The sequence below is a fragment of the Alligator mississippiensis genome, chromosome 3 (assembly GCF_030867095.1).
Source record: "Alligator mississippiensis isolate rAllMis1 chromosome 3, rAllMis1, whole genome shotgun sequence".
NCBI lineage: Eukaryota > Metazoa > Chordata > Crocodylia > Alligatoridae > Alligator > Alligator mississippiensis.
Genome location: NC_081826.1, coordinates 126,975,499 through 127,000,758, shown reverse-complemented (window position 1 = coordinate 127,000,758; position 25,260 = coordinate 126,975,499). Strand labels below are relative to the sequence as shown.

At 41.4% G+C, this 25,260-nt stretch overlaps 1 protein-coding gene across 5 annotated transcripts in view; it reads left to right on the top strand.

Moving 5' to 3' along the window:
• LOC102566391 (solute carrier family 12 member 7) overlaps positions 1 to 17,267 on the top strand; it is a 154,121-nt gene extending 136,854 nt beyond the window's left edge. For all 5 annotated transcript variants that reach the window (XM_019498479.2, XM_019498484.2, XM_059724387.1 and 2 more), the window contains 3 exons: positions 5,273 to 5,454; positions 13,133 to 13,266; positions 14,618 to 17,267. In XM_019498479.2, the coding sequence (XP_019354024.1) occupies positions 5,273 to 5,454; positions 13,133 to 13,266; positions 14,618 to 14,709 (408 nt within the window). In that variant the 3' untranslated portion in view covers positions 14,710 to 17,267. The remainder of the gene's footprint in view (positions 1 to 5,272; positions 5,455 to 13,132; positions 13,267 to 14,617) is intronic.
• The last annotated feature ends 7,993 nt before the right edge of the window (positions 17,268 to 25,260 follow it).

The window sequence follows — 25,260 nt, the reverse complement described above, 5'->3', positions numbered from 1 at the left end:
CAAGCAGACTGCAGTGTCACATGCATCGGTGTCCCCACATTGAAAAATGGTGGTGAGGGGTGCTTTAACTAAAGGTTGTCAAACCAGCTTTAGTTAGCGCACTCCTGCCACCATTTTTCAGTGTGGGATGCTGATACATGTGACACTCTGGGCACTTTAACTCTAATTAAAGCACCCCCACCACCTTCCAGAGCACATGTATAAATACCCTAAGTGTACTATTTTACCTTGTTAGTTACTTTTTATCTTCTTGAATATTCCTGTTAATATGAATGATCATGAACTGTTAGCATGAAATTAGCCTGAAACACATATTTCATTGTCTCATCTAGAATTTTCTGAGAAGTAATGTAAAAAAATATAGGCTGAAGAAAATATACTACTGCTTCATCCTCCTCCTCCCCTTAAGTGAACCCTGGAACTGAAGGAGTTGGATAAAGGCAACTACACAATTTCTCCAAAGTATAATCTTTGGCGTTTAGTAGTCTACCAAGTGACATGCAGAGGATAGTCTTCTTCATACTCTATGTAATTAATTGCTGAAGCTTCTCAGAGTCCATTTAATATTTTTAGAAATCTAAAGTGAAATGAAGGAAAGTTATGTGCACCCTTTTTTGTGTGTGTTAAAGGCCATTTTTTTTTAAAGTTTAAAATCTGTTCTTTATTTTTATCAAAAAATAACTACAGTATTTGTATAATTATGATGAAACATCTTAAATCTAGTTTTTACTTTGAAGGAAGGCAAAGTAATATGTAGAGTAGTCTGGAAATGAAATGAGATCATGTATCAATCTCACCAATTCTTTCCTTAGTTAAAATAATATGAAATATTATCAAAAAATAAGAAGACATGGCACTTCAAGTGTTTCTTGTGTCCAAAGACAAGTACCCTGGTTTGTAGCACTAGACTGTGTCCCTCTACTTTGGATAGTGTGTGTATTTCTGTGTTAATTTTTCATAGAAGTAATGTAATAAAACCCAGTATTAGAATATCACTAAGAAAATATTGTCCTTTCTTTTTTCTCTCAAGTTCCTGGAAGTGTTGTAAATTACAAATTTGATATTTCACCTTGTTGCAAAAAATAGCAAGGCATGTCTGTTCTACTTGTTGCAAGATATGTCCTTATGTATTTTGTTTATTTTTACATGTTGGCTACCCTAGTCATAGAAAAAAATTGTAAACCATACCATTGTCATCCATAACATAATTCTTGGTTCCTAAAAAATATTGATCAAAGACAGAAAATATGGTTTATAGATTGATTATCATATTAAATGTTAGAGTGGAAAATGGACTGTAATATATAGAAAAATGAAAGGGATAATTAGTGCATCTGCAGTCATGCTTTAACTTGATAAGACTCAAGTTTCCTGTTGAGTACAGAGCCTCCTAAGAACATGGTTATAAGTAGCTCAGGTATTTGAAGGACTTACATTGGTGTAAACATGGCACATCTAACCCATTCTTATATTAGCACTTTAAAAAAAAAAAAAAAAAAAAAAAAAAGTGGGCACATAATATAGCCCTCTGCTGGTATACCTATAGAGAGGTAGCTAGCCATGTTAGTGTGACAAAGCAGAAGAAAGAATAGATGCACCCCATAGAAAGCTGAGCTAGAGTTAACAAGATGAAGTTCAATTCAGGCATATACCAGATGCTACATCTTAGGAGAAAAAATCAAAAGCACAAATACAAAATGGGGGACACCTGGCTGCATTACAGGTCTACGAAAAAGAACTTGGGGGTCTTGGTAGATCACAGACTCAATACAAGTCTTCAGTGTGGTGCACAAAAGGTAAATGTAGTTTTAGGATGCATCAATAGAAGCATGAGGTGCAAGACAGGAGGTGGTAGTGCTTCTCTACTCAGCACTGGTTAGGCTTCATCTGGAATATGATGCGCAGTTCTGGGCTCTGCATTTTTAAAAAAAGGAAGTGGAGAAGTTAGGGAGGGTCCAGAGGTGGGCAGCAAAGATAATGAAAGGCTTGGAAAGCAAGTTTATACAAGGAGAGGCTGAAGAACCTAAGCATGTTCAGCTTGCAGAAAAGGCACTTAAGAGGTGACATGATAGCAGTTTTCAAATATTTGAAGAGCTGCCATAAAGACAAGGGAAAGCACCTTTTCTCTCTTGCTGTAGAAAAGAGGATGCAGACCAATGGCCTGAAGGTGCAGCGAAGCAAGTTTAGCTTGGGTATCCAGAGAAAAAAAGATTTCTTCAGTGTTAGAATAATGAGGCAGTGGAATAGATTGCCTAGGTAAGTTGTGGACTCTCCATCACTGGAGGTGTTTAAGAGGAGGTTGGACAGCTACTGGCTCGTATATGTAAGCAAGTGATGACATATGACATGAATGAACCTCCAGTGTTATTAATCTGCTCTTGTGCCAGTGTTGTTTGGTCCAGTGATTATGCTGACTGTGTTGATCAGGGTGCACAGCCTTCATTTTTGTGCATTGCAAGGCTTGGTACTTTGGCAAGGATGGAACAGTACCTGTTGGCTTGACATACACCATTTGAGGCTGTGGGAGTTGCCTGTCAGCCAAGAAAGGTTTGTCTCCCGTGAGACTACCTTGAGATGGTTGCCATTTTGCAGAAAAGGTTGGATGTTATTAATTATGACCAAATCAGGATAGCCAGAGGATACAAGTCTGTCCTGGCTTATAAATAGGCCCCAACCTCAAATAGTCTTTCTCAAGCAACAGGCCACGTATCTCCTATCTTCACTGAGGTGCCCAGCTGCATACCAGTCGATAGAAATTTCATAGATTTCATAGACATTTGGGCTGGAAGGGACCTTGTAAGATTATTGGGTCCAGCCCCCTGCCCAAGGGGCAGGAAATCTCAGCTAGTGTCAAAGGATCCCAGCAAGATGGGCATCCACATGTTTCTTAAAAGTATCCAGAGTAGGTGCTTGCACTACCTCTCGGGTGAGTCTATTCCAGGCCTTGGGGGCTCGGACAAAAAGAAGTTTTTCCTTATGTCCAGCTTAAAACGGTCTTGCAGGAGCTTGTGACCATTGGACCTTGTCTTCCCTTGGGGTGCTTTGGTGAATAGGAGTTCCCTCAGATCCTGATGCATACCCCTTGTGTGCTTATAGGCTGCCACCAAGTCACCCCTGTGCCTGCGCTTCTCCAGGCTGAAGAGTCCCATGGCTCTCAGCTTCTCTTCATATGGCATCTCTTGCCCTCTGATCATGCATGTGGTTCTCCTCTGGACTCTTTCAAGCTTTTCCACATCCCTTCTGATTTGTGGAGTCCAGAATTGGATGCAGTACTCCAGCTACTGCCTCACCAAAGCTGAGTATGGTGGGAGGATGAATTCCTGGGTCTTGGTTGAGATGCATCGGTAGATGCAAGCCAGAGTTTTTTTGTTTGCTTTGCTGGTTGCAGTATTGCATTGGTGGCTCGTGTTCATCTTGTGGTCAATCATGACCCCTGAGTCTTTTGGTCATGTTGCTAGTGAGTGTAGCACTGCTGAGCCTATAAGTGTGATGCGGGTGTCCCGTCCCCCGTGAGGCGGAGTACCTTGCATTTCTCCGTATTGAATGCCACCAGGTTTTCATCCGCCCACCTTGTGAGCCTTTCGAGGTTGGCCTGGATTGCCAACTTATCCTCAAGTGTGGACACTTCCCCATAATTTGGTGTCATCAGTGAACCAGTCTGCTTCTGATGCCAGAGTCCAGATAATTTATAAAGGCATTAAAGAGTACAGGTCTGAGAACAGAGCCCTGGGGGACACCACTGGTCACCGAGTGCCATGTTGATTTGTTTCCCTCAACTACCACTCTGGGGCTGACCTCGGAGCCAGTTCCCCAGCTGTTGGACTGTAGGGTAGTCAAGGCCACAGTTCCCCGGTTTCTCCATGAGGACATCATGGGACACCAGGTCAAAGGCTTTTTTTTTTTTTTTTTTTTAAGTCCAAATATATGATATCAACCGCTTTCCCTTTGTCCAGGTGATGCGTCACCTGGTCATAAAATGAAATGAGATTGGTCAGGCAAGACCTACCTGCAACAAACCTGGGCTGGCTATCCCTCAGAATGCCGCCTTCTGTTAGCCTATCGATAACGGTTTCTTTGATAATTTTTTCCAAGATCTTTCCGGGCATTGAAGTCAAATTGATTGGCATGTAGTTTCCCAGATCTTCCTTCCTCCCTTTCTTGAAGGTGGGTCATTTTAAATTGAGGAGCCCATCTGCTAAAATGAATAGGCGGTGTGTGTGTGCGAGTGCCCTAGTCGGCTCTGATAATTGCAGCAGGATGCTTTATTTTTCAAATTACTCTCATTTATTTCCTGTTTAAATGCTAAAATCTTCAAAATCCAAATATTATTTTCACTTGCAAACAAGGCAGGGTAGTGTTGTGTTGATAAATTGCTTTGGAGGAAAGTACAGGGGGCGTTAAAAGTAGAAGCAGCAAGAAAAAATATTATTTTACATTGTGTCCTCATTAAAAATAAATATAGGGATGAAGAGTAAAATAGTTATGAAATTATGGAGGAGAGGCACAAATTTGTTCTTAAAAGATGAACAACAGCAGCTGTTTATATGTTTATGATGGGGAGATATGTTTTTTCCCTAGATAATAAAACAGAAGCCAGTCATAACCTTATCTCAGTTTTGATATCAACTGCTATAATCCTCAAAATGCATCTCGTGGTTAGGCTGAAAACTGAACTATCTAATGTCTTACTACAGTGATGATAGACTTTACATACGTGTTTGTGGAATTTTTAAAGCCTTATAGGAGTCTATCAGACATAAGACATTGCAATGCTTTGTAGAGATTTACACTAGAATATTACATAATTTGGGACAGAAGTACATTAATACTTTTAGAACTCAATTTTACAAAGGTTCACAGAGCCGTTTGCAAAAGACTTCTTTTTTATACCTGTAGCAGTTCCCATGGAAAAATCATCAATTTGAAAAGTAGGAGTTTAGTAATTTTAACTCCTTCTATTCAGGTTTAGTAAAGTGTACCATTTAATTTTATTGTTAAAGTAAGCTTTTTTTTTTTTTTAAGACTTCACTCTGCAAATACAAATGGCTAACTCAGTTGTAGTGAATAGGTTTTTTTGGATCCAATATTAAAGTTAAGCACCTGTGTGTACACAATTTGGGTCTAATACTTTTGTACATCATGGTGCTAATCCTGGTCCAATTCAAATCTATCTAACAGTCCCCATCATTTTAAATGATGCAGTTGCAGGTTTTCTTAGTAAATAAAGATTTTTTTTTTTTTTAAATCCATTTTCTTTTTTCCTTTTGGCCAGGCTCAGCTAATCCATGACAGAAATACTGCATCCCATTCAGCAGCAGTTGTCCAAGCCAATGCTGCTGCAGCTGCACCTGAAAGAGTGCAAATGACTTGGACTAAAGAAAAGCTTGTTTCTGAAAAACATAAAAACAAAGAAACAAATCTGACCGGTTTTAAAGATATCTTCAACCTGAAGCCGTAAGTACAAACGGGACTTTTTCATGAGATCTGAGTTTTATCCTTTTCCTGGTAGCTTTTGCTTCAAACATTAGCTTCTTTGCACTTCACTTAAAGCCTGAACTTGCCAATACTTCACCATGCAAGAATTGCTGGAACCACTCGTGTGCATGAAGGTACTTGCATTTAGTGTCTACAAAATCAAGCTCAAAGTGAAGTTTAAAGGAGGCTAGCATGTGAAACACTGAATGCCAACTTTGGCAACTGTCACAAATAAATGCAAATATGTTAGTGTTTTACAGGAAATGTGTGTGTCTTTATAGTAAATGGGTTGTAGAGAGAACTGGATTTCATGTGTCCTGTGGTACATGTTCAGTATTCTTATTAGAAATAGACATATAAAGCAGTAACTGAATATTTTCTTAATTTCACTCGATTCTGTGCTTTAATAAAACACACTTGGGACACAGCCCTGCAGGTAGAAACATGGGCAGATCTTTGTCTGTAAGTATGCACGCAGGTGCAGAGCTACCCCAAATATGCCAGCTGTGAGATATGGACCTGAATGGTTTAAAGGCCTTCTGAGAGCTGCTTTTAACATAAGTTAAATTTGAAAGTCAAATGATCTTATGGGCTTTTAACATCTCAGTGATACTTAAGGCACATCCACAAAGGAATTCACTGGCCACATGCACACCGGTAGAAGATTCCACAACCACAAGTTTGGCTTCTTGGACAGAGAGCCAATGTGATTTATATAAAAATTTACTTGAGAAATGATATTTGGAGAAACCAGCCCAAAGAGGAGAGAATGAGGGGGCTACTTAAGATAGTTAGCAAGAAGTGCACTTGCAGGACAGAGGTGTCTGCAAGTCCATCACTCGGGGGCTTAAGTGCTGAACTCAGCACTACTGGGGTTCATCCTTTTCTGGAAATAGGGACTGATAAAGGGAGGGAGGATTGAGCCAGACTGTAGCTGTGTGAGTAAGGAGCCATCTGGGAAAAGGGATTCCAATGCAAGGTCCAAAGATTATTTCAGAAATTTATCTAGTAACTTCTTAAATATAAGACAGTGATGCTCAACCTTCCAGCCCTGCAGGCTAGATGAGTGGTATGGGGCTGGTCCACAGGCTGCATCCCACCTGCAGGGTCTGTCTGCAGGCCCATTGTCATGTCCCAAATCCAGGCACTCACAGCCATTTTTATCTAGCACAATTTAACAGACAGCCAGTTTTATCTAGCCTACAGGGTTCCCCCTGCATCTGAAAATTTGGCATCAAGGTAGCGGCTAGTAATGCTGGCACCATTCCCTTGCCACCAAATTTCCAGACCTGTGGGAAGTCCCACAGGTTGGATGACATGGCCTCGCAGGCTGGTTATGGCCCCCTGGTACAAGAAATTATTTTAATCCAAGTTGAATAGCTTCAACAAGAGTTGAGGTGCCTCCAGCCTGCTGGTCTGTGACGTCTGGGGAGGGGGGGTGCTCTGACCACTAGACTGTTGGACAAAAGGTAGACACTGCCATAACCGACCACCTTTGGATGGATTGAAGTCAGTGTTGCTCTCAGGGAGGCACCTTCCCTCTGAACAGTCTTCGGCCTGATCTGTCATCTCTTTTGCAGTCCTGTCTCTGAGGTAGAAGAGAAGTTGAGGCACGACTCTGTGGCTATCATTCCTATTAGCTAGCTGTAGGTGTTTAATCAACTCTGCAGAGAGACAATTTTGGATTGCCCTTGGAAAATATTTAGGACTCCCCATTCATTTCATAGGAAGCCCAAGTTTACTCTGGATTAATATACCTCAAACTTTATGCCACAGTAAACTTACTCTGAAGTATAATGCAGGCGTATGACCACCTTCCCCCCACCTAGATGGCTGCCCAGAGGTAGGCACTATTACAGCACCTGGCTGTTAGGTGCTGAAGGAAACATTTTGCATTAAGAAAATGTTTACCCTGGAGTGAACTTGAATGGCAGTGTGAACATATGATAGATGCACAGGAGCAACTTTTCCCTAGATGAAGTCTACATCTGACTTATTCAGAAGTAACTCTGCACAAAACAACAGCATTTCCTCTGGAGTAAGTAATGCGTGTCATGAATCTGCACCATTTCTTCTCCATTTACTCTGGAGGAGACAAAGCCAGGTGCTTGACTTCTTCATAGGCTCAGAATAACCAAGCCTTAACTTGCAATATGTGTTATCAGCTAAAATTGCTGTATTACAAATGTCCAGGTAGCATAAGACAATGTATTTAAACATGTTTATTTCTCTTCCTTGTAGAGAATGGGGAAATCTGTAAGTTGAAATTTCATTTAATTTAGGCAATTTAGATTGTTGCTGGTTCTTGTTTAATATTATTGCATGTCTCCTTGAAATGCTTTTATGCTTCCCATTATTTACAGTTTGTATATTGCTCATATATCATTATTTGGCATGTGAATGTCATTAGGCTAGTATTATTTCCTGTTCTGTTTCACCTCCTAAATCTCATCAGTTTTTCCATTTTAGTAATTCATAGTTGAGTTTCACTATAGCTGATAAGAAAATGCTGAATTTTTATCAGTATATTGAGGTTTTTTGTTTGTGGTAATAATAATAATAAAAATAAAAAAAAAGCCTTCAGAACCATCTTAAATGTATTGATTATTGAGAATACTTCTCATGATTTAACTTAGGCTCATACTAGCTGGTAAATCTGAGACTAAGGCTTCTTGAAATGAGATAAGGTTTTGTTTTGTTTTTTTTCCAATTTTCTTCCCTGCCCCCCTCCCCCCCCCCCCCCAAAATACTGCACCTTCTCACTATCCATTTGAGCTGTAGTACTTTTTGCTAAAATGTTACCCAAAAAAGGGACCCATCATTTTAGCTGTGTGGCAGAAGGAAGGAAAAATGAATCTAGCATCTCCGATTTTTGTCAATCAGTTTGAAAGTGCCTTGAGGGGAATTTATCTACTCTCGTGGAAGCAGTTGAACATCTCTGTGTCTCTTATTCCTTTCCATTTTTCTGTTTCTTTCTGCACTGGCAGACATTTTTCCCCAGAGCACTTAACTATGCCTGGATGCTCAGAAACAGCAAACATGGCTATACTATGGGACTGAAGCTTCGCACAGCCCTTAATTTGATTTGGTGGAGATTTGGCCCAATTTGGTGGCCAAATATCCGAATTGAATCACAGGACCCTTTAATCTGTTTGAATTGAATTGGAACCCTCCGAATCAATTCAGAGAGATTTGGAAAGATTCAGAGATTTGGACAGACACAGCTTTAAATGCTTTTTCTACATACTTCTAGGTACCTGTGTGGCTCATGAATGCTGCGATGCTGGGGCATATGGAGTGTCCCTCAGAAGCGCAGGGGGTCCCCAGCACACCTCAGCAATAGACCCAGAAGTGGACCAGAACTACTTCCGGGCCTGCCAGGGAGCGTGCAGGGGGATTCTCTCCCCCCCCCCCCCGCCCCAGCTTGGTGACTGGTGCCTCCTGGTTTTGGGGAGGACACCTGGGGTACCCCCCAGCTGATCGCCAAGCCGAGTGAGACACCGGGGAGGGGGGCCTGCATGCTCCCCAGCAGACCTGGAAGTAGACCAGAAGTAATTTCAGTCCACTTCCAGGTTTGCTGCCAAGCATGTGGAGGGCCGCCGCCCCCCCCCCCCCCCCCCCGGATGCTCCATCCACCCCAGCATCGCATCATTCACAAGCTGTGCTGGTACCTCGAGGTATGTAAAAACAACCCCCCCCCCCAAAAAAAAACCCCAAAAAACAAAAAAAACCAAGCTAAACACATTTTTAAAGCTATGTCCGAATTGCTGATTCTCTGAACTGACATCTAATCATCAGATTCATATTCGGCCAAATCAAATCAGGGACAGTGAGCCAAATCAGTGAATCGAATCACTGTCCCTGATTCAGGCCGAATCTGAATTGAATAGGGCCTGCTTCATGCACCCCTACTATACTATTTATAACTAGATCAGCTGTCCAGACCAGCACTGAGCTTATGCCATGTTGATGCCCCCTGTGTTTCCAAAGGGAAAAGTCTTGAACTGACACTTGATTCCCCAACTCCCTCCCCTTTTAATAAACCTGCTCATCAGCCATCGAGAATATCCTCAGAAATTGACTCCACCTTTTGACTGTGGTCCTATTCCAATAATTTATTTATGCTGTAGTTCAGGGGTCAGCAATCTACAGTCAGTGGGCTGGATCTAAGCCATGGCTTGAGTGACATTCAGCAATGGGCTCTGTCTGCACCATGCAACAGCTGAGTGTCATAAGCTTCAGCAGAGAGGATCTCTCTGTACTGTGCCACAGCTAGGTGGAAGGAAGAAGCAGTGGAGGTAGCCAGGTCCTAGAGCCTGCCTGTATTAGGCATGAGCTGAGTCATTCTAGCCACTGGCCAGAAAATGTTGCTGGCCTCTGTTTTAGTCTACTTTATTTCTGTCTCTGTTACCTTTGTTCTCTTCTACAGCCTTTTCAAATTACTACTGTATAAATCTCAGGAAGTCCCAAAATTTGAGTCCAAATTATTCCCTTGTTTCAGAAGGTGCCAGTCATCAGTCACTGAGTTCCTGTAACTGCTCCATATACAGAAAAAACAAAGAACGCTAAGGGCAAATCCTGACTAGTGTGTACGTGTGGCTCATGGCACTGCAAACTGCATGTGGCGCATGTGCACCTGTTCGAGACACTGCTAATTTGTAGCATGTTGGGGTTTTTTGTTTTGTTTTTTTTGACAACAGGAAATCTCATATTTGGTTTCTTTGCGTTTTCTAAATAGCAATCTTCCTGCAATGCAATTAATCTTTGGACACAATGGGCGCTGACATGTATGTGAAGCTCCCTGCTGTAACTCATGACACTTACAGAAAGTGCCAGGAGTTAGAGCAACCCCCTCTCCTCCCTCCCCAGCTCCCCGACCCAACTGACATTAGCTGTTGGCGGGGGGGAGAGCATCACTCGAGCCCCATCTGTCTGCAGCTTCTCTCCCCTAGCCCTACCCATCTCCCCTCCCCTCCTCCCAGGCTCAGTGCTGTCCACAGGATGGAAGTGGGGAGATGAGCGGGGGAAGGAGCTCTGGGCTGGGGTTTGTCCAGCCTGTGCTGGAGGGGTGGATGGGGGGGGTTCCAATCCCCTCAACTTGGGGGGCTCCAATCCACTCATTCCCCGCCTTTCTCCCCCTCCCTTCCTGCAGACAGCACAGGGGTAGAGCTGGGCTGCATCAGCTCAGCCCTGATTGGATCATGCACATGGGGACTGACAGAAGTTAATGAAGGCATTCCACTTTGGAGCATCACCTTCTGAACCCTCATTACATGAGGGTTAATTTGTCACACAGTTTGGCACTTTTAAAGCGATCTGCAGCCATGCACTTCTGTCAGGGCACAGCTGTAGAGCACTTTCAAGGGATTGATTGTGAGACAAATGTCACTTTGTCAAAACCTGATGTTACTGTGCCTATATTGTGAAACTGTGCGGATCTTCATTGTCAGTGATGGCTTTGTCTAGTGCAGGGATGTCGGACTCGTCCGTGGGCTAGATTAGGAGTATGGCTGATCCATGGGCTAGAACTGGAACATAGGTCCATGTAGTCTGTCTGATAGGGCTGCCAACTGAGCTGGGAATTGTCTTGGCTCCTGGAGCTGTGGGAGCTGCCACTTGTCCAGCCACCAAATGTCTGACCTGTAGGCCAGATGATGTGACTGTGCACTCTGGATCCAGCTTGTGATGTGGACCAGAAATTTGATGGTGAGATGGGTGGAGGCCACCACTTGCCCCACCACCAAATTCTTGGTTTCGTGGGCAACACTGAGCTAGATAACAAAGCTCTGTGGGCTGGATCTGGCCTGAAAATCATATCTGATACCTGCAGTGTTTCAACAATAACACTAGAGACAAAGAATCAATAAAATATTTGAAACAATAATATATCTTGGCCCTTTCTCAAAATGGCATGTACCTGTAATCTGGGGTCCATGTAGTGCTTGGCTTGTACATTAGCTTGAGAGGAACTTCTCACTGGGGAAGGGTGAGGGCAGGTTCTATTCCCTCCCCCTTCCCCCACGCAAATAGAAGAGACCCATAAAGGTTAACATCACTTCAAGTAGTCTTTATATTACTGTTATTAAAGTACTGGTTCCATAGTGTTGGAGGAGCTTTTTTGGGGGCAAGAGGGGATAGGCATGGTGGTGGAGGATAGTCCTGGAGCCATTTGCAACAACATTTGTCCATTTACCAACTCCAGGGATGAAGTGAATAAAGTTTCTTTTAGTTTGGAATGGGGGAAGAAGCGGCTACTTAAATACATTATTGGGTGTTTTTTCTACGTTCCTCACTTTGTCTTCTGCATGTTTTCAGTCTGTCTGCAAGTCTTTCTCCGTTCCTCCTTTTGAAATATCCCTCTATGAGGTTGGACTGTATCATGTTCTTGAACCCCCCCCCCTCCCACCCCCACACACACATACCCAAACCCTTCAGAATCTGGACTAGAGATTATGCAGTAGAACACAAAATTGCCTAATAAAGAGAGATTCCCTGAATGTGCCCAAGTATTTATGATGGTCTTTACATGTGCTGTGGGGGTGTGGGGGAGGTGCTTTAATTAGAGTAGCCATCATGTCTTGTGTATTCAGCGTCCTGTGCTTCAAAATGGAAGTAGGAGCGCTTTAACTAAGCTCATTCAAGCTTTACTTAAAGTGCCCCTGCAGCCATTGTGAAGAGTGGGGGCTGAATACACATGACAATGTGGCTGCTGGAGTATGCTAATTAGCACACTTCAGGAAACTCTATTAATAGTCTGTTCTGACGCATGTTAACTAGCAAGCTTCAGGCATGTATATAAGGTACCCTATGACATCCATGAGTCTCCTCTTTATAGTTACTTTCTGCATAAGCAGAAGTCATTTTTGTTCTCCAGAGAACTTGGAGGGAGGCACAGAGCATCCTAACAAGAATAATCTGAGATGTCTAATGAATTTTACTGTAACCAGAAAAAATTGATTTCTAGAGTACTGCATGTATGATGTGTACCAAGTCTGTTTCTCTTCCCTGTGCCCTTTCATGCTAATGAACTGAGAAGCTTGTCTGCATGATTGTATTTCCTGAGATGGATGAACAGCATGAAGAAACAATGGCATAATGCACAAAGACAAACTGAAAAAAGTGACTTGTCCAGCTAACAACTTTCTCAGTTTCTCATAAACTGAATTTCATTTTAAATTTTTTATACTACAATAGTCATTTATCTTACTTTGACTTTCTAAGGCTGTTGAAGGGAATTGTACTGTGTACTTGTAATCCTGCTATAGTCCATTTTTGCAGTGCTTCTAGTTAAGTTTTATGTCTTTATTCTGTGTTGAAAGCCCTTTCTGTGTTCTTCTGTCTCCTTGGCTAAAACTTGCCTTACAAAGAAATTGGTCTGGAAGTAGTTCTTGTGTTAGATTTTGTTAGAAAATGATATAACGTGTCTTATGTTCAAAATGTGTCTTTTCTGTTAATAAACCATCAAAAGTGTGCTTGATGGTTTATAGGTACCTATAATCTATTATAAGTACCTGCGTTTATAGGTTACAGCAAACTAATTTCTAAGTTTTACCCTCAAATAACTCATTCTTTCACAAACCTGTAGTATATGCTGAACAAACCAAACTACTTATTGGATGCAAAAATATTTTTACTTAATGTTTGCTTTCTATATTAGGAATCAGACAAATGTCAGAAGAATGCACACTGCTGTGAAGCTCAATGGAGTAGTACTTAATAAGTCACAAGATGCCCAGCTAGTTTTACTGAACATGCCTGGACCTCCAAAAAGCAAAAAAGGGGATGAAAACTGTATCCTAAACTGTACTGTTATAATAGTGATGTGAAACATTATTACAAAAAGGTGTATGCATGCATGCATGTGTGTTTGACATAACATTAGTTACAGTTTTCTCTTTGTAATTTTAATTTTAAAATTATAATTAATACATTGATATATAGGGTAGTGTGTGTGTAGTTTTCTATACATATATTTATTAGTCAGCATGATGGCACATAATTGTATGCTGTTAACATTTTTGTTAATGAGAACTGTTCCTTTTAAGAACAGCATGTGCAGATGTAAAGGTAACCAATAGGGCTGTGTGAAACTTCAGTCCCTGATTTGATTTGATTTGACAGAGATTTGGCCTAATTTGGGGGCCAAATCTCTGAATTGAATCATAGGACCCTTTTAATCTCTCCAAATTGATTCGGACATAGACATAGCTTTAAATATTTTTCCTGCGTACCTCTAGGTAGCAGGCGGTTCGTGAGTGATGCGATGCTGGGATGCACATAGAGTCCTGCAAAAGCATGGGCGATCCCCAGTGTGCTCAGCAGCAGACCCAGAAGTGGACCAGAAGCACTTCCAGTCCACTTCCAGGTCCACCGGGGAGCATACAAGAAGGCCTCCCTGTGCCCCCCTGGCTCGGCGACTGGTGCCTCCTTGGTCTGGAGGGCGGGGGGGCACCTGGGGTCTGCCGGGGGATATGTGGGAGGGGCCCCCATGGCACTCCCCAGCAGACCTGAAAGTGGGCCGGAAGCACTCCACTGAGCACGTGGAGCCACTGCTGCTCTTGCTGGGGCGAATGGAGCGTCCCTACACCACAGTGTTCACAAGCCACGCTGGTGCCTCGAATTATGTAGAAAAAACATTTAAAGCTGCATCTATGTCCGAATCGCTGATTCTCTGAATCGACTCTTCAGATTTGGATTCAGCTAAATCGAATCGGGGACAGTGATCCAAATCAATGCATTGAATCATTGTCCCTGATTCAGGCCGAATCCAAATTGAATAGGGCCCACTTCACACACCCCTAGTAATCAAGAGTGGTTTTATCTTTATTTAATAATACTGTGAAGGTATCACAGTTGTTTAAAGTTAAGATTTTTAAATAAAAGTTTTAGTAATAAATACGTTAACACTGTTTTAATAGTTCAGGGTGAGAGGGGGATTAGAGGACATTGTACAGAAATGCAGCAGAAGTCCAGAGCCTTTATTCCTTCATTTTTATCTGTGCAGTCAGGCTGCATGCATGATTGGGACAAAACCCCAATGGTTCTAAATCTATTACTATTTCAGTATTTTTTTTTTTTTTTTAAAGGCAATTTTTGTTCTTTTTCTGTAATTGTGTAAAGCCTTAACTTATTTGCCTGCCAGACATGGAGTTCTTGGAAGTTCTGACAGATGGTCTGAACAGGGTTCTCCTGGTACGTGGTGGTGGACGTGAAGTGATCACCATTTATTCTTAATGCCATTACTGACTGGGCAAAGATTACTTATGGTTGTGTGAACAGTTGTAATGAGATTTCCTGGGAACTTGAAATGATATACCAGCTGAATCTTATTAGTATGCGTTCTGCTTTCCTTCAGAGAGAGCTGTCTGGAAGGGTTTCTTACGTTGAAAATGTCTTTGTCAAAGAAATGTACATATTGCATTATTAAATAAGTGACGGGGATCAGTATACTGTTTGTGTCTGGAAAAAATACAACCATTTTTAACGATCTTGAGAAGGCCTAGAGGAAAAAGGGTAATTTTCATACAAGATGAAGTAGTTAACCTTTTCAGTGTATAAAAGGATATGACCTAAAAGTAGATGATGGCATGAGGATTTTATGAACAAATCAGGCAAGATGTGACAAAAAGACCTGGTCTGATTTTATTCTCTCGTCTGAACCAAAATGCTGCTATTGCATATCTGTTACAGTGGTAGTCATAGTTTAATTTTAGCTGTCCTGCTTCATTGTTTCTGAAGTGGGCACAATCATTTGACACTTTGTATTTGACATTGGAATTACCTGAAGGAATAACTTGATTTCAAAATTGGTTAAATAAAAGTCCATAATTCGGCCATTACCAGCAGCCCTGATTCCATTAAATGACCTTTGTATACTGTAGGAAAACTATGTGAAGTTACCCTGAGTCTCATGATGGTAGTCTTGCTTCCCTGCTTTGTGCAGATGGTCTTCAGGTGATGGTAAGGCTGCTCTATCAGCTTTCACACATCATACACAGTGGCACACCGGGTTCCCCAAGTAGCAAATGGCTCCATGGGTTGCTGGTGGTGCCTTTTGGAGCAGTCTTTCCACTGCTGTTTGCAGTTCTTAATTGCACCAAGCTCCTCTTTGGCTGCTGGACACACGCAATGGGAGGGGAACAACTGAGCACAGCACCGTACAGCATAGCATTAGCTTTCATTTGCCACATCTGTTGTTTTACCTTGTGGCAGGTGAGGAATTTAGTTTAACACACTATATTGCAATATTCTGATTCAGATGATAGTGTAAAAGTGTGGAAAACACGGCTTCCTTTGGACAGTCAAGTGTGATGATATGCTCTATATTCAGGCATAGCTGCCGTATTTGTGGGTTATTCTCAAAATGAAGTCTGATGTTCTGAAAAATGCAGTATTTATAAATTACATAAATGATTAAATGAAATAACCTTGCCACTTGAGCTGTGAGATTTGTTGTTTAATTAACATTTATTATAGTTCACATGCATATAAGTGTTTAATAGTTACTTTTAACTTTTTTTGTCAATGATGCACCTCTGCATTGAGTGTTTGTGAAATAAAAATTATTTCTCCTCTTCCTTCCTCCCTCCACCCCCCATTTTGCAAATTTATCATGTTAACTGTTTTGACTACTAGTGTTGGCTGATACTGAAAATATCTGTTGGATACATAAATCATAATAGCACCAAGGGAATGTTGGTCTAAAAAAGGTGCGTCTGCACTGAAGACGTAGTGCAATATGTAAAAATAAATAAACTAATTTTGATAATAAAAAAATATTTTTTAAGAAGATCTGCCAATATATTTTCAGTATAAGCTTTTTAGCTGAATATTTTCTATAAATTTGCATTGATGAAGTATAGTTTCAGTTGTAGATATAATGTGCTTTTTAAAACCTAGCATTCCACTTATGTCAATTTTTCACTCTTTGTATGCTGTTTGAGAACACTGTAATGGCTGTTGTTTCAAAGTCTTGGTAGGGCAATGCTCTTTACACATACTTACATATTTTATATCTTAGAAATTAATGTAATATTCCAGGCCCTGTTCTGACAGATTTGCTATAATGGTTTTCCCAAAGTGTTTTCAAAACCTATGTGTTTTCAGTTTTAATGCTGCTTTTCAACTCTCTGATTTTAGGATATTAGATTACATGGTGGAGTAGTTTGAGTTCCAGACTCTCTAAATAATATGTATGAGTGGAACACGTGCCCTGGATTGTTTGTAATAAGAATTAACTGGATATAGTGTCTATCAGGGGAAAAAACTCAGCAAAAACATTGATTGATTTAACACTTTTTCAGAATGCGTTGGATTGTATTCATAAGATTCAATATTGCCACACAAGACTTAAAACTAAATTTTCAAAAACAGTAAATATATTTTTTCTTTAGTGTAGCTAAATTGTAATGAAGAACGCTTGTGTTGTGTTGAATGTGCAAGTAAAAACCTAGACATGTTTAGATATGAACCAGAGGAGAAAGTACTCACCTTGATGCATTACTATCTGTTGTTCTCCATTCATTGGAATGGACGTAGGAGTGTACGAAATCAGTGGTCATCACTGTATGCAAATATGAGGTTTTTTCCGCTAAGTTTTTTTTATGTGAAAAAAGTATAAGTTCATAAAAGAAATGTTATGAAAATTAAGAAAATGAATCATGGCTAATAAAAACAAAAAACCCAAAAAACCATGCGACTGCCTATATACCGTGGACCTACAACTTATTTATTTGTCCAAAATAGATAATTTCTGTTACCTTCAAAAAAAATAAAATTGTGAAGTCATATTATCTCTGTATCTTTCATTTTTTTTAAACATGTAAATATGCTTTTTAGAAAGGATATAATATGTCTATTCAGGCTTAAGCAGGTGTTAACACATGGATAAAAATGTTACTAAGTCTATATAATACACGCTCTCATTGGTACTCTTAAAAAAAGAAAGAAAAAAAAAAGTGACAGGTGAAGATCCACATTGGTACTATCTGTGCATAACAAATACGTTTACTGATGCATATTTTTTGGTTCATGATTTGTGGGGGTGGGGAGGGAGTAGATTGTGGGAAGAGAGAAATTGTAAGCTCAAACTTGGGCAAACGGTTGTCTCTATATCCAAAGGAAAAGTTAGCTTAATCAATCTTTCTCCGGATACTTTTGGTTTTAAAGGGTTTTTGTGTGTTCATGTCATCTTTATTTTTCATTTTGTGTTTTTTTTCAGTGTTATTTCTAGCTTCCCTCTGTTTTAATATGGTATCTCTTTTGTGATATTTTAATTTCATTTTTAATGCCCCCCCTCCCCCCTTGCTTTTCTCAGGCATTTGATGAAGGTAAACTAGTCCCCAGTTCTCCTACACTTCTGTAATAGTTCTGTTTGGGCTCTCAGCTCGATTTAAGGAATGAATCCAAGTTTGCCTCTGGTAGGTCCCTAGAGGTATTTTAGTTGTATTGGGGGTAGGTAGCCTGGTGCTTGATAGGAGGAAGGGATGGTTTTATTAAGGGGCCTGCGTCTAAATTCTAGGAAGACTCAATAGGGGTACTTGAGCAAGGTTTAAGGTTTATTGTAGGGGGTAGGAACTCTTATTGTGGGGAAGGGGGTGTAGTAAGGGGCTTGGAGCTCTGTTCTGTTTGTTCTTCATAGGTGGGCTGGGGTTGGATTTAGGGTGTGTTTCTTAATGGGCACCCACACTTGCTCTTCTCAGAAGGCAGCAAACTTCAATTGAATAAATGGATTTGTTATTGATCATTTGCTTGCTCTGAAAAGATGATAGCAAAAGGGATTCTCATACTTATGTTTTATAGTTCAGGAAAGATAGACAGATATTGTGCGACTATCTGCAATGTGTGTAAGTGCTAAAGACAAATCCATTCTGCAATCTCAAGGAATGTTCAAGGAAAAGCCCTGTTGATGTTGCTGACCACTGAAAAATCCCAGAGCCAGGATAAGCCAAATTCCTCCACAGTGCCTCTTAGGTTATAGCTACTGGAGCATTGTGACCCAAGGTAGCTCAGCCATTTGCTTCTCAGACTGGTCAAACCTTAATTCCGCGTTTACCAGAAAAGATAGTATGACTGAATTTTAGTTTGGGAAAGTTCTTCTGGGAGTTTCAAAATTTAATTTCAAACTTTATTTTTTTGGTCTTTTTAATCTGTATGTTATAAATCTCTCTCTCTCTCTCTCTCTCTCTCTCTCTCTCTCTCTCTCTCTCTCTCTCTCTCTCTCTCTTCCTGACATGTTTTATATGACTTAACATAATTGATGTATTTGACTCTGATGTAAAGGGCAATATTCCATCTAACCTTGTGACCAACCAAAGATGTAGCTTGTGACCAATTCTGAGTTACCCAGCTCAAGTGTAGGACACGTTCTGATACCCACTCTGGGTGCATAAGAGCCCTCATATGAATAAGGAGATGAGTGCATGTCTCTGGGGGCACTTGCACCCACTATGGTCCCTACGCTTCAGTTGAGTAATTCATTTGGTCTCCAGCTGCGCTTCAGTCATCCATTAGGTGAAGTAGGATTCTGCCCAAAGTGTCAGCCTGTTCTGTTGCAGCAAAAAGGAAACACCTTGATCTTCAAAATAAAGTAAGGTTCTTTAATCAATTCTGAGTACCAGTTTCCCTTAATAGCTGGAATATCTTATTTCAACCTTCATTTATATCATATTATATGATGCAAGTAGGAATAGTTACCATGTGTGAAATACATAAAATACAATATACCATATTTTATCACATATAACATACATCTCTTCCCCAAAATCCACCTCTCCCACCAAATTGTGGGGTGTGTATTCAGCAGCAGCTTAGGGCTTCAGCTATTTACTTAAGCAGGAAAGGGAGGGGAGTCAGTGGAAGACTAGGCTGTCCCCCTGTATTATGCAGTCATAATTCTGGAAACTTTTTTTTCGTATTATTTCTGTCCTCTTAATAATGAGGTGTGTATTATTCTGAGACATGTTGTATGCAAGAAAATATGGTAAACATGATACAAGATACAACAGCAAGAAGTGGCCATGCCCTGTGTAGGAAGATATTGCTTTACAGTAGTGGTTCTCAACCTGGCTTGATGCAAGGCATCCAGTTCCTAGCTTTTGCTCAGTTTTTAACCACAGGAAAATAATGGAGCAATTCTTCTGTTGCAAAGAACTTGGAGACAAAACAGGTCAGGTTGCTTTTGACACTGGATTCCTATTTGAAATCTCTAGGCTTCTTGTATGAGTTGCATGTTGGAGTCTAACACCTACTCCATGCAGCGTCTAAGAACTAGGGAGACGATGATCCAATTGCCCAAGGATCCTGTTACTCATTAGCCAGAGCAAGCAGGGAGCAAATACCAGCACACATTGTTTGCAACAGCTTTATTCAGAATGGAGACGGCTTCGGACTAGCTCCCAAAAAACCAGCAGACCGGGGAGCCGCAGTGAACAATACTTCTTTCTGACATTTTTATACACTTAAGTTCAAGTTCATTAACATTCACTCCACCTTGTGCCCTTCCTCCTGTTCCACCCATTTTTCCTCCCATTGCAAGCTCTGCCTTGGTTTACTGTCTACTTCATTAGCATAGAATTGCCTATGCATTTCCTTCATTTACATGTCTGCTAAGCGCATGCGTAAGGCTGTGAACTTGGGTACTTTTGGTCAATCATTGGTTCTTTCTGGTTCTTTGACTTCAGCAACACTTCCAAGGCCTTGCTTCTGCTTTGCCCCCAATGATAGCCATTGGTCTGCATCCTATTTTTACATACCACGTCATGCACTTTGTACCCTATCCTTTTGTTAGGAATCCACTTACTTGAGCATTAGCAAAGTTAGTTACTTCTAATATATCATCCAGCCTTGTGACCAGCAGCTTTCTCTGTGACACTGGAAAAAGCCTTCATTTAGTTGCACATTCAGTGCTCCGCAAAATCCATATTGTTACCCTAACAGTAGGAATTTGCACACTTATCGGTACTAATATCGTACAAAACCCAGCACCCTTAAAAGGATTTCACAGTACCCCAGGGTGCTGCTGCACCCTGCTTAAGAATCATTGCATTAATGTATTACTTGGGACAGAGCAATACCAGTGAGTCACTAGAAAAGCCTACTTTTGGTTGACCAGACAAGGTCCTGAATCTCCACCCTAACAGCTCGGATAATCCTATGTGCAGCCAATGAGCCCAGAGGCACCTCAAAGGATGGCTTCTGTCACCAATGGGAGAGCTTCTGGACATTGTTCCAGCCCAACTTCCTTTTGAATAAAGCTATGTGAAATGCAATGGCCAAAGCCTTTTTTGAAAGGGGAAACCTTAATATTTACCAACACCAAAACATGTCATGGTTTCTTTTAGATTTGGGCAAATAGTTTGCACATATAAAAGAAACAAAATCCAAAAATACCCTCAAAATCACAGATGGAACACCCACAACTTCTAAGGGCTTTGTCTTGATAAAATTGAAATCTTTTCTTTTTTTTCTTTAAAAAAAAAAAGACTTGCATTCCCTCAATTCTTTATTTTTTTTGTATTTATTTATTTATTTATTTATTTTTGTAAACCGTGAACTTCTTCAGAACTCAATGGAAGCTTCCAGTTCAGGTTGAACCAACTGTTTGATATGCTCGGAGGGATCTTCCTTCACATTTTGGGTTGGCCAAAAACATTAAGGCAGTTGTCATTTGGAACAATGGGAAAATTGGGTTTTCCTGGCTCTTTGTGAGAGGCTCCTACAGCTAGAGCTAAAGAGCAGCCCTATATTCACAGATTCAGAGACTCACAAGTTTAGGGCTGGAAAGGACCTTGTGAGATCATTGGGTGTCGTCCCCTCCCCCCGCACTCTGGGCAGGAAAGACTGCTGGAGTCAAATAACCCCAACAAGCTGTGCATCCAGTCTCCTTTTGGAGATCTCCAGGGTAGATGCCTGCACCACCCCTGCTGGGAGTCTGTTTCAGAGGCTGGTCAAGTGAACCGTGGACAAGTTTTTCCATACATCCAGTCTGAAACCTAAGAGTTTATGACCGTTGCTCCTAATTTTCCTCTGGGGTGCTTTGGTGAAATAATTGTTTCTGAGAGTGTAACTGTCTAGAGAAAAGGCATGGCAGTTGCTGAGCTCAGCTCTGCATCCCTTGCATGCACATTTGATATCGGGGCCTTCATGAGGTCACTGTTTCCCCACCACAACCCAGCTAAAGACCCCTGTGACATCGCTGGCTCTCCATCCCTCTGGCTGATGCTTTGAGTGTTTGAGGAGCTCGTCCTGTTTCCAAAGGTCTTGTTCACTTGTCCAGTTCTTGTGTATCTGAGATCAGTCAAAGCAGTTGGCTCTGCAAGTCAGTCCTACACCCATGTGGTCTCCAGTCATTTCACCCCCTTGTGCTCATGGGTGCAGGTTGATAGGTGTGGGTGGTCAGGGCCTTAGCTATTGAGTGTCTACAGTGTGGAAAATGCTGTAAGTGCAATAGCAGAGGCATTGGCAGAGGAGTGCGCCCAGTGTTTTTCTACCTGAACAGGACCATCTTTCATGATGTACTGGCCTTTGGTATTATATCCAGTAACTTAACAGGGTTGGCTAAGCCTTCACATTTCAATGCTGCAGTTTTCTCATATCCTGACAGACCACGAGGGGGCTCACTCTGCCTACAGTAGGGTCCCTGAACTAGGGAAAAGTGAAGGTACCTTTAAAAAGCCATGCATCTTTAATAGGTTTGTTTTCTGCATGTTGTTTGGTCCTGTTGCTACTTTACTGGTGTAAATGTAGATGTAGTTATCATTAATAGGGGCTGGGTCCAGATGAGATCCTGAAATTCTCTTTTTGTTGCATTTGTCAAGCCAGTTGCTTGTGCATCTTGGATGGTCCAGTTTACATCTGGTGTTAGTTTTTTCAGACTTCTTGATCAAGATGTATATCATTACATGACTTGGAGACACTGAGTTCCTCTGTGGCTCCAGCAAGTCGGCAAGCTTCCCTGCCCCAGTTTCCCTAGCTGTAAAGTGGTGCTGAAGTTTGCTCACTGAAGGGAGAATTCTTTAGGTTGAGTCTGAGTTTGGAAGAGCTCAGGGCTGTGTTTTCGAAGTGCTCTGCACCCACCAAAAGCCCACACTTGCAAAAAGCTCAACCCCCCTGTGGGTACCTAAATATGTGAAGGGTCTCTACAACCAGCACTGTCCATGGTGACGCATAGTGGAGTTTTCCCTACCTGCTACTGAAGCCAAAGCAGGGGGCAAAGTGAAAAGATGACTCTTCAGTCAACTTTGTGTTCCTGCATCAGGGCCTGTCTTAATGCTAGCCTGTGGTGTAGGGACAAAATCTTTACTTCCCCCAAGTATCCCAGTCTATATTGGGGGTGGCCAAACCACAGCACGCAAGTTGAATGTGGTTCCTGAAGGGAGAGAAGTAGTTAAGAGGCGGTGCTGGGATGCTTGACCCTTAGCCCATGAGCCAGATCCAGTCCCCAGTGCCATTTCATCTGTCCCATGATACTCCCCTTGAATCTAGGGAAAGCCCCATCAGTGTGGGAGGAGGGACACTTCAGGCTGACTGCAGGGGTTTCTTTGGATTTGTGCTTGGAAGTCCAACCCAATATTGAATGCAATTTTTTATCCACACTTTTGGATGCACATGTTAGATGGTGAGATCCAGAATATCTTCAGAGCTTGTGTCCTGTCATGATGGGAAATCTCAGTTCACCTTAAGGTTGTTTCATTACGTGATCTTAGCATAGAAGAGGAAAGCAACATTCAGAAGCTTTGATATCAATATTCAGACTTGCATCTGTCCTTTGGGCATACCTAGTGGTTTCAAGTAAACAAAACAGGGCAGGAAGCAGGCTAAATTTGCCTGCAGGTGGCTCTGGTTAGCAAGTGACCCTGGCTGCCAGTGACCTAACTGCCCTCAGCTAGTCCCAGTTGACTGCATAGGTGTGGCTGACTGCTTATAAGCAGCAACCCTTTCAGAGCCCAGTAGGCTACACAACAGGGGAGATGCACCTCTGGCTAGCTTTGGGCTTCTGACTTGTACTTAGTTTCCTGGTTCCTAGTTTTGATTTGTAGTTTCCCAATCCCTTGGTCCTGATTGTTGACTTCCTAGGTTCCTGATTCCTGCCTGTTGACTCCACGACCCAGACTCCAGCCTGAACCTCTCGTGCTCCTTGACCCTTGTGCTCCAGACCTCTGTCTTTATGATAGCCAGCTTCTGATTTGTGATTTAAATTGGCAATTGCCCATGTCCTGGGCTTGTACAGATATAATTTCCTGCTCTGGCCACCCTGACTAAGAACTCCAGTCTGGATCCCTTGTTACCAAAAACACTGGACCATTTGGCCTCTGGAGAGATGAGACTACAGACCGCCTATGGTCAGGACCTCTTTTGCAAGTGTAGCTATGGAATTAAGGTACAGCTGCAATTCCTTAATGATTAATCTTTTGCCTTACTGTGAGAGACAACTGCTGTTTTTGGAAGTATGCTGAAGATCACTGGAAAAATCCTTGTTCTTTTACCTAAGTAGTCTATAAAGTGCATGTCCTGTTTCTGCAGTACAACGTGTAATATTGTATGTCTAAATAATCAGTGGATTGAGATTTTCATTAAAAAATGTGAACAGTTTTAAATACAAGTCCTTGAAAATTATTAGCATGAGAAAAAATTCAGGACTGGACTACATGTCTGATGTGTTACATACAAAGTCTTCTTTCCGAAACACCTTTATCCATTCTTATTCCAAAAAGAATTGATGGAATTTATAGTGTACACTAAAAAAACTGAACCAACTTTTCACCGACAAAATAATGTCCAAGTCCAGAGCTAGAGCAGCATTTCACAGCTAGTCTCTCTCTTGGCACTGGACCCATTCTGATATAAACTCCAAACATATTAGGGTGCTTAGAAGACAGAGCATGGTTTGGATAGAAGATTTACCAGGAGCACTTGATACCTGATGGACTTGATCTGCTATGATAAGGTGACAGGTCTGTGAACTGGGGGAGAGCAGTGGATGTGACGTACCTTGACTTCAGCAAAGCTTTTGGCAGTGTGTCTCATTAACAAGTTAAAGAAATACAGGTTAGTTGGAAGTACTATAAGGTGGATATCAAACTGGTTGCATCATTGTCATCAATGGCTCCTGAGCATATTTTTATAATTTTCAAAGCAGCAGGACACTGTGGGATGATCCTCCATCTGGTATTGGGTTGGGCTGGTTGCTCTCTAGTGGTCCCTTCCAGCCCTGTTTTTCTACCATGCTATGAAGAGAACTGGGAATGTCTCATTAATTTTTTAGCAGAGCTTCATGGAGAGAGACCTACCCCTAGTGGCTGAATTGCTTTATCACATGCAGCTTTTTCTTGGTACCTTCTGCTGAGTGAGAAATGCTAAAAGGATTTGGTGTGTAATGTCCCTTGGGGGTGTGTGTGTGTGTGTGAGAGAGAGAGAGAGAGAGAGTTTGGTAACAGACTAGAAGTAGACCAGCAGCTGTATCCGGATATCGGCTGTCCCAATCAAGTTGTGTTGTCAAACCCAGTCCTTTTCCTTGCAGATGAAATATTTTAGTGATTAAATCTGTGTATAGCAGAGCTAATGAGCTGAAGAATTATACAGCAGCTTCCTAGACTTCTTACTAGACTATTTCACTTAGGGAGGCTAGAACATGTTGGAGTCATGTGTTATAAATGTAGAATGGTATTTTAAAATTGAGGACCAGCCTAGCATAGTGTTGTTTCTGAGCTGCTTCTCTCATTCATTTGTTTGCTTCCTTGCCTGATAGTCTCAGAAATGAATTGCTTAAAAAAAAAAAAAACAACC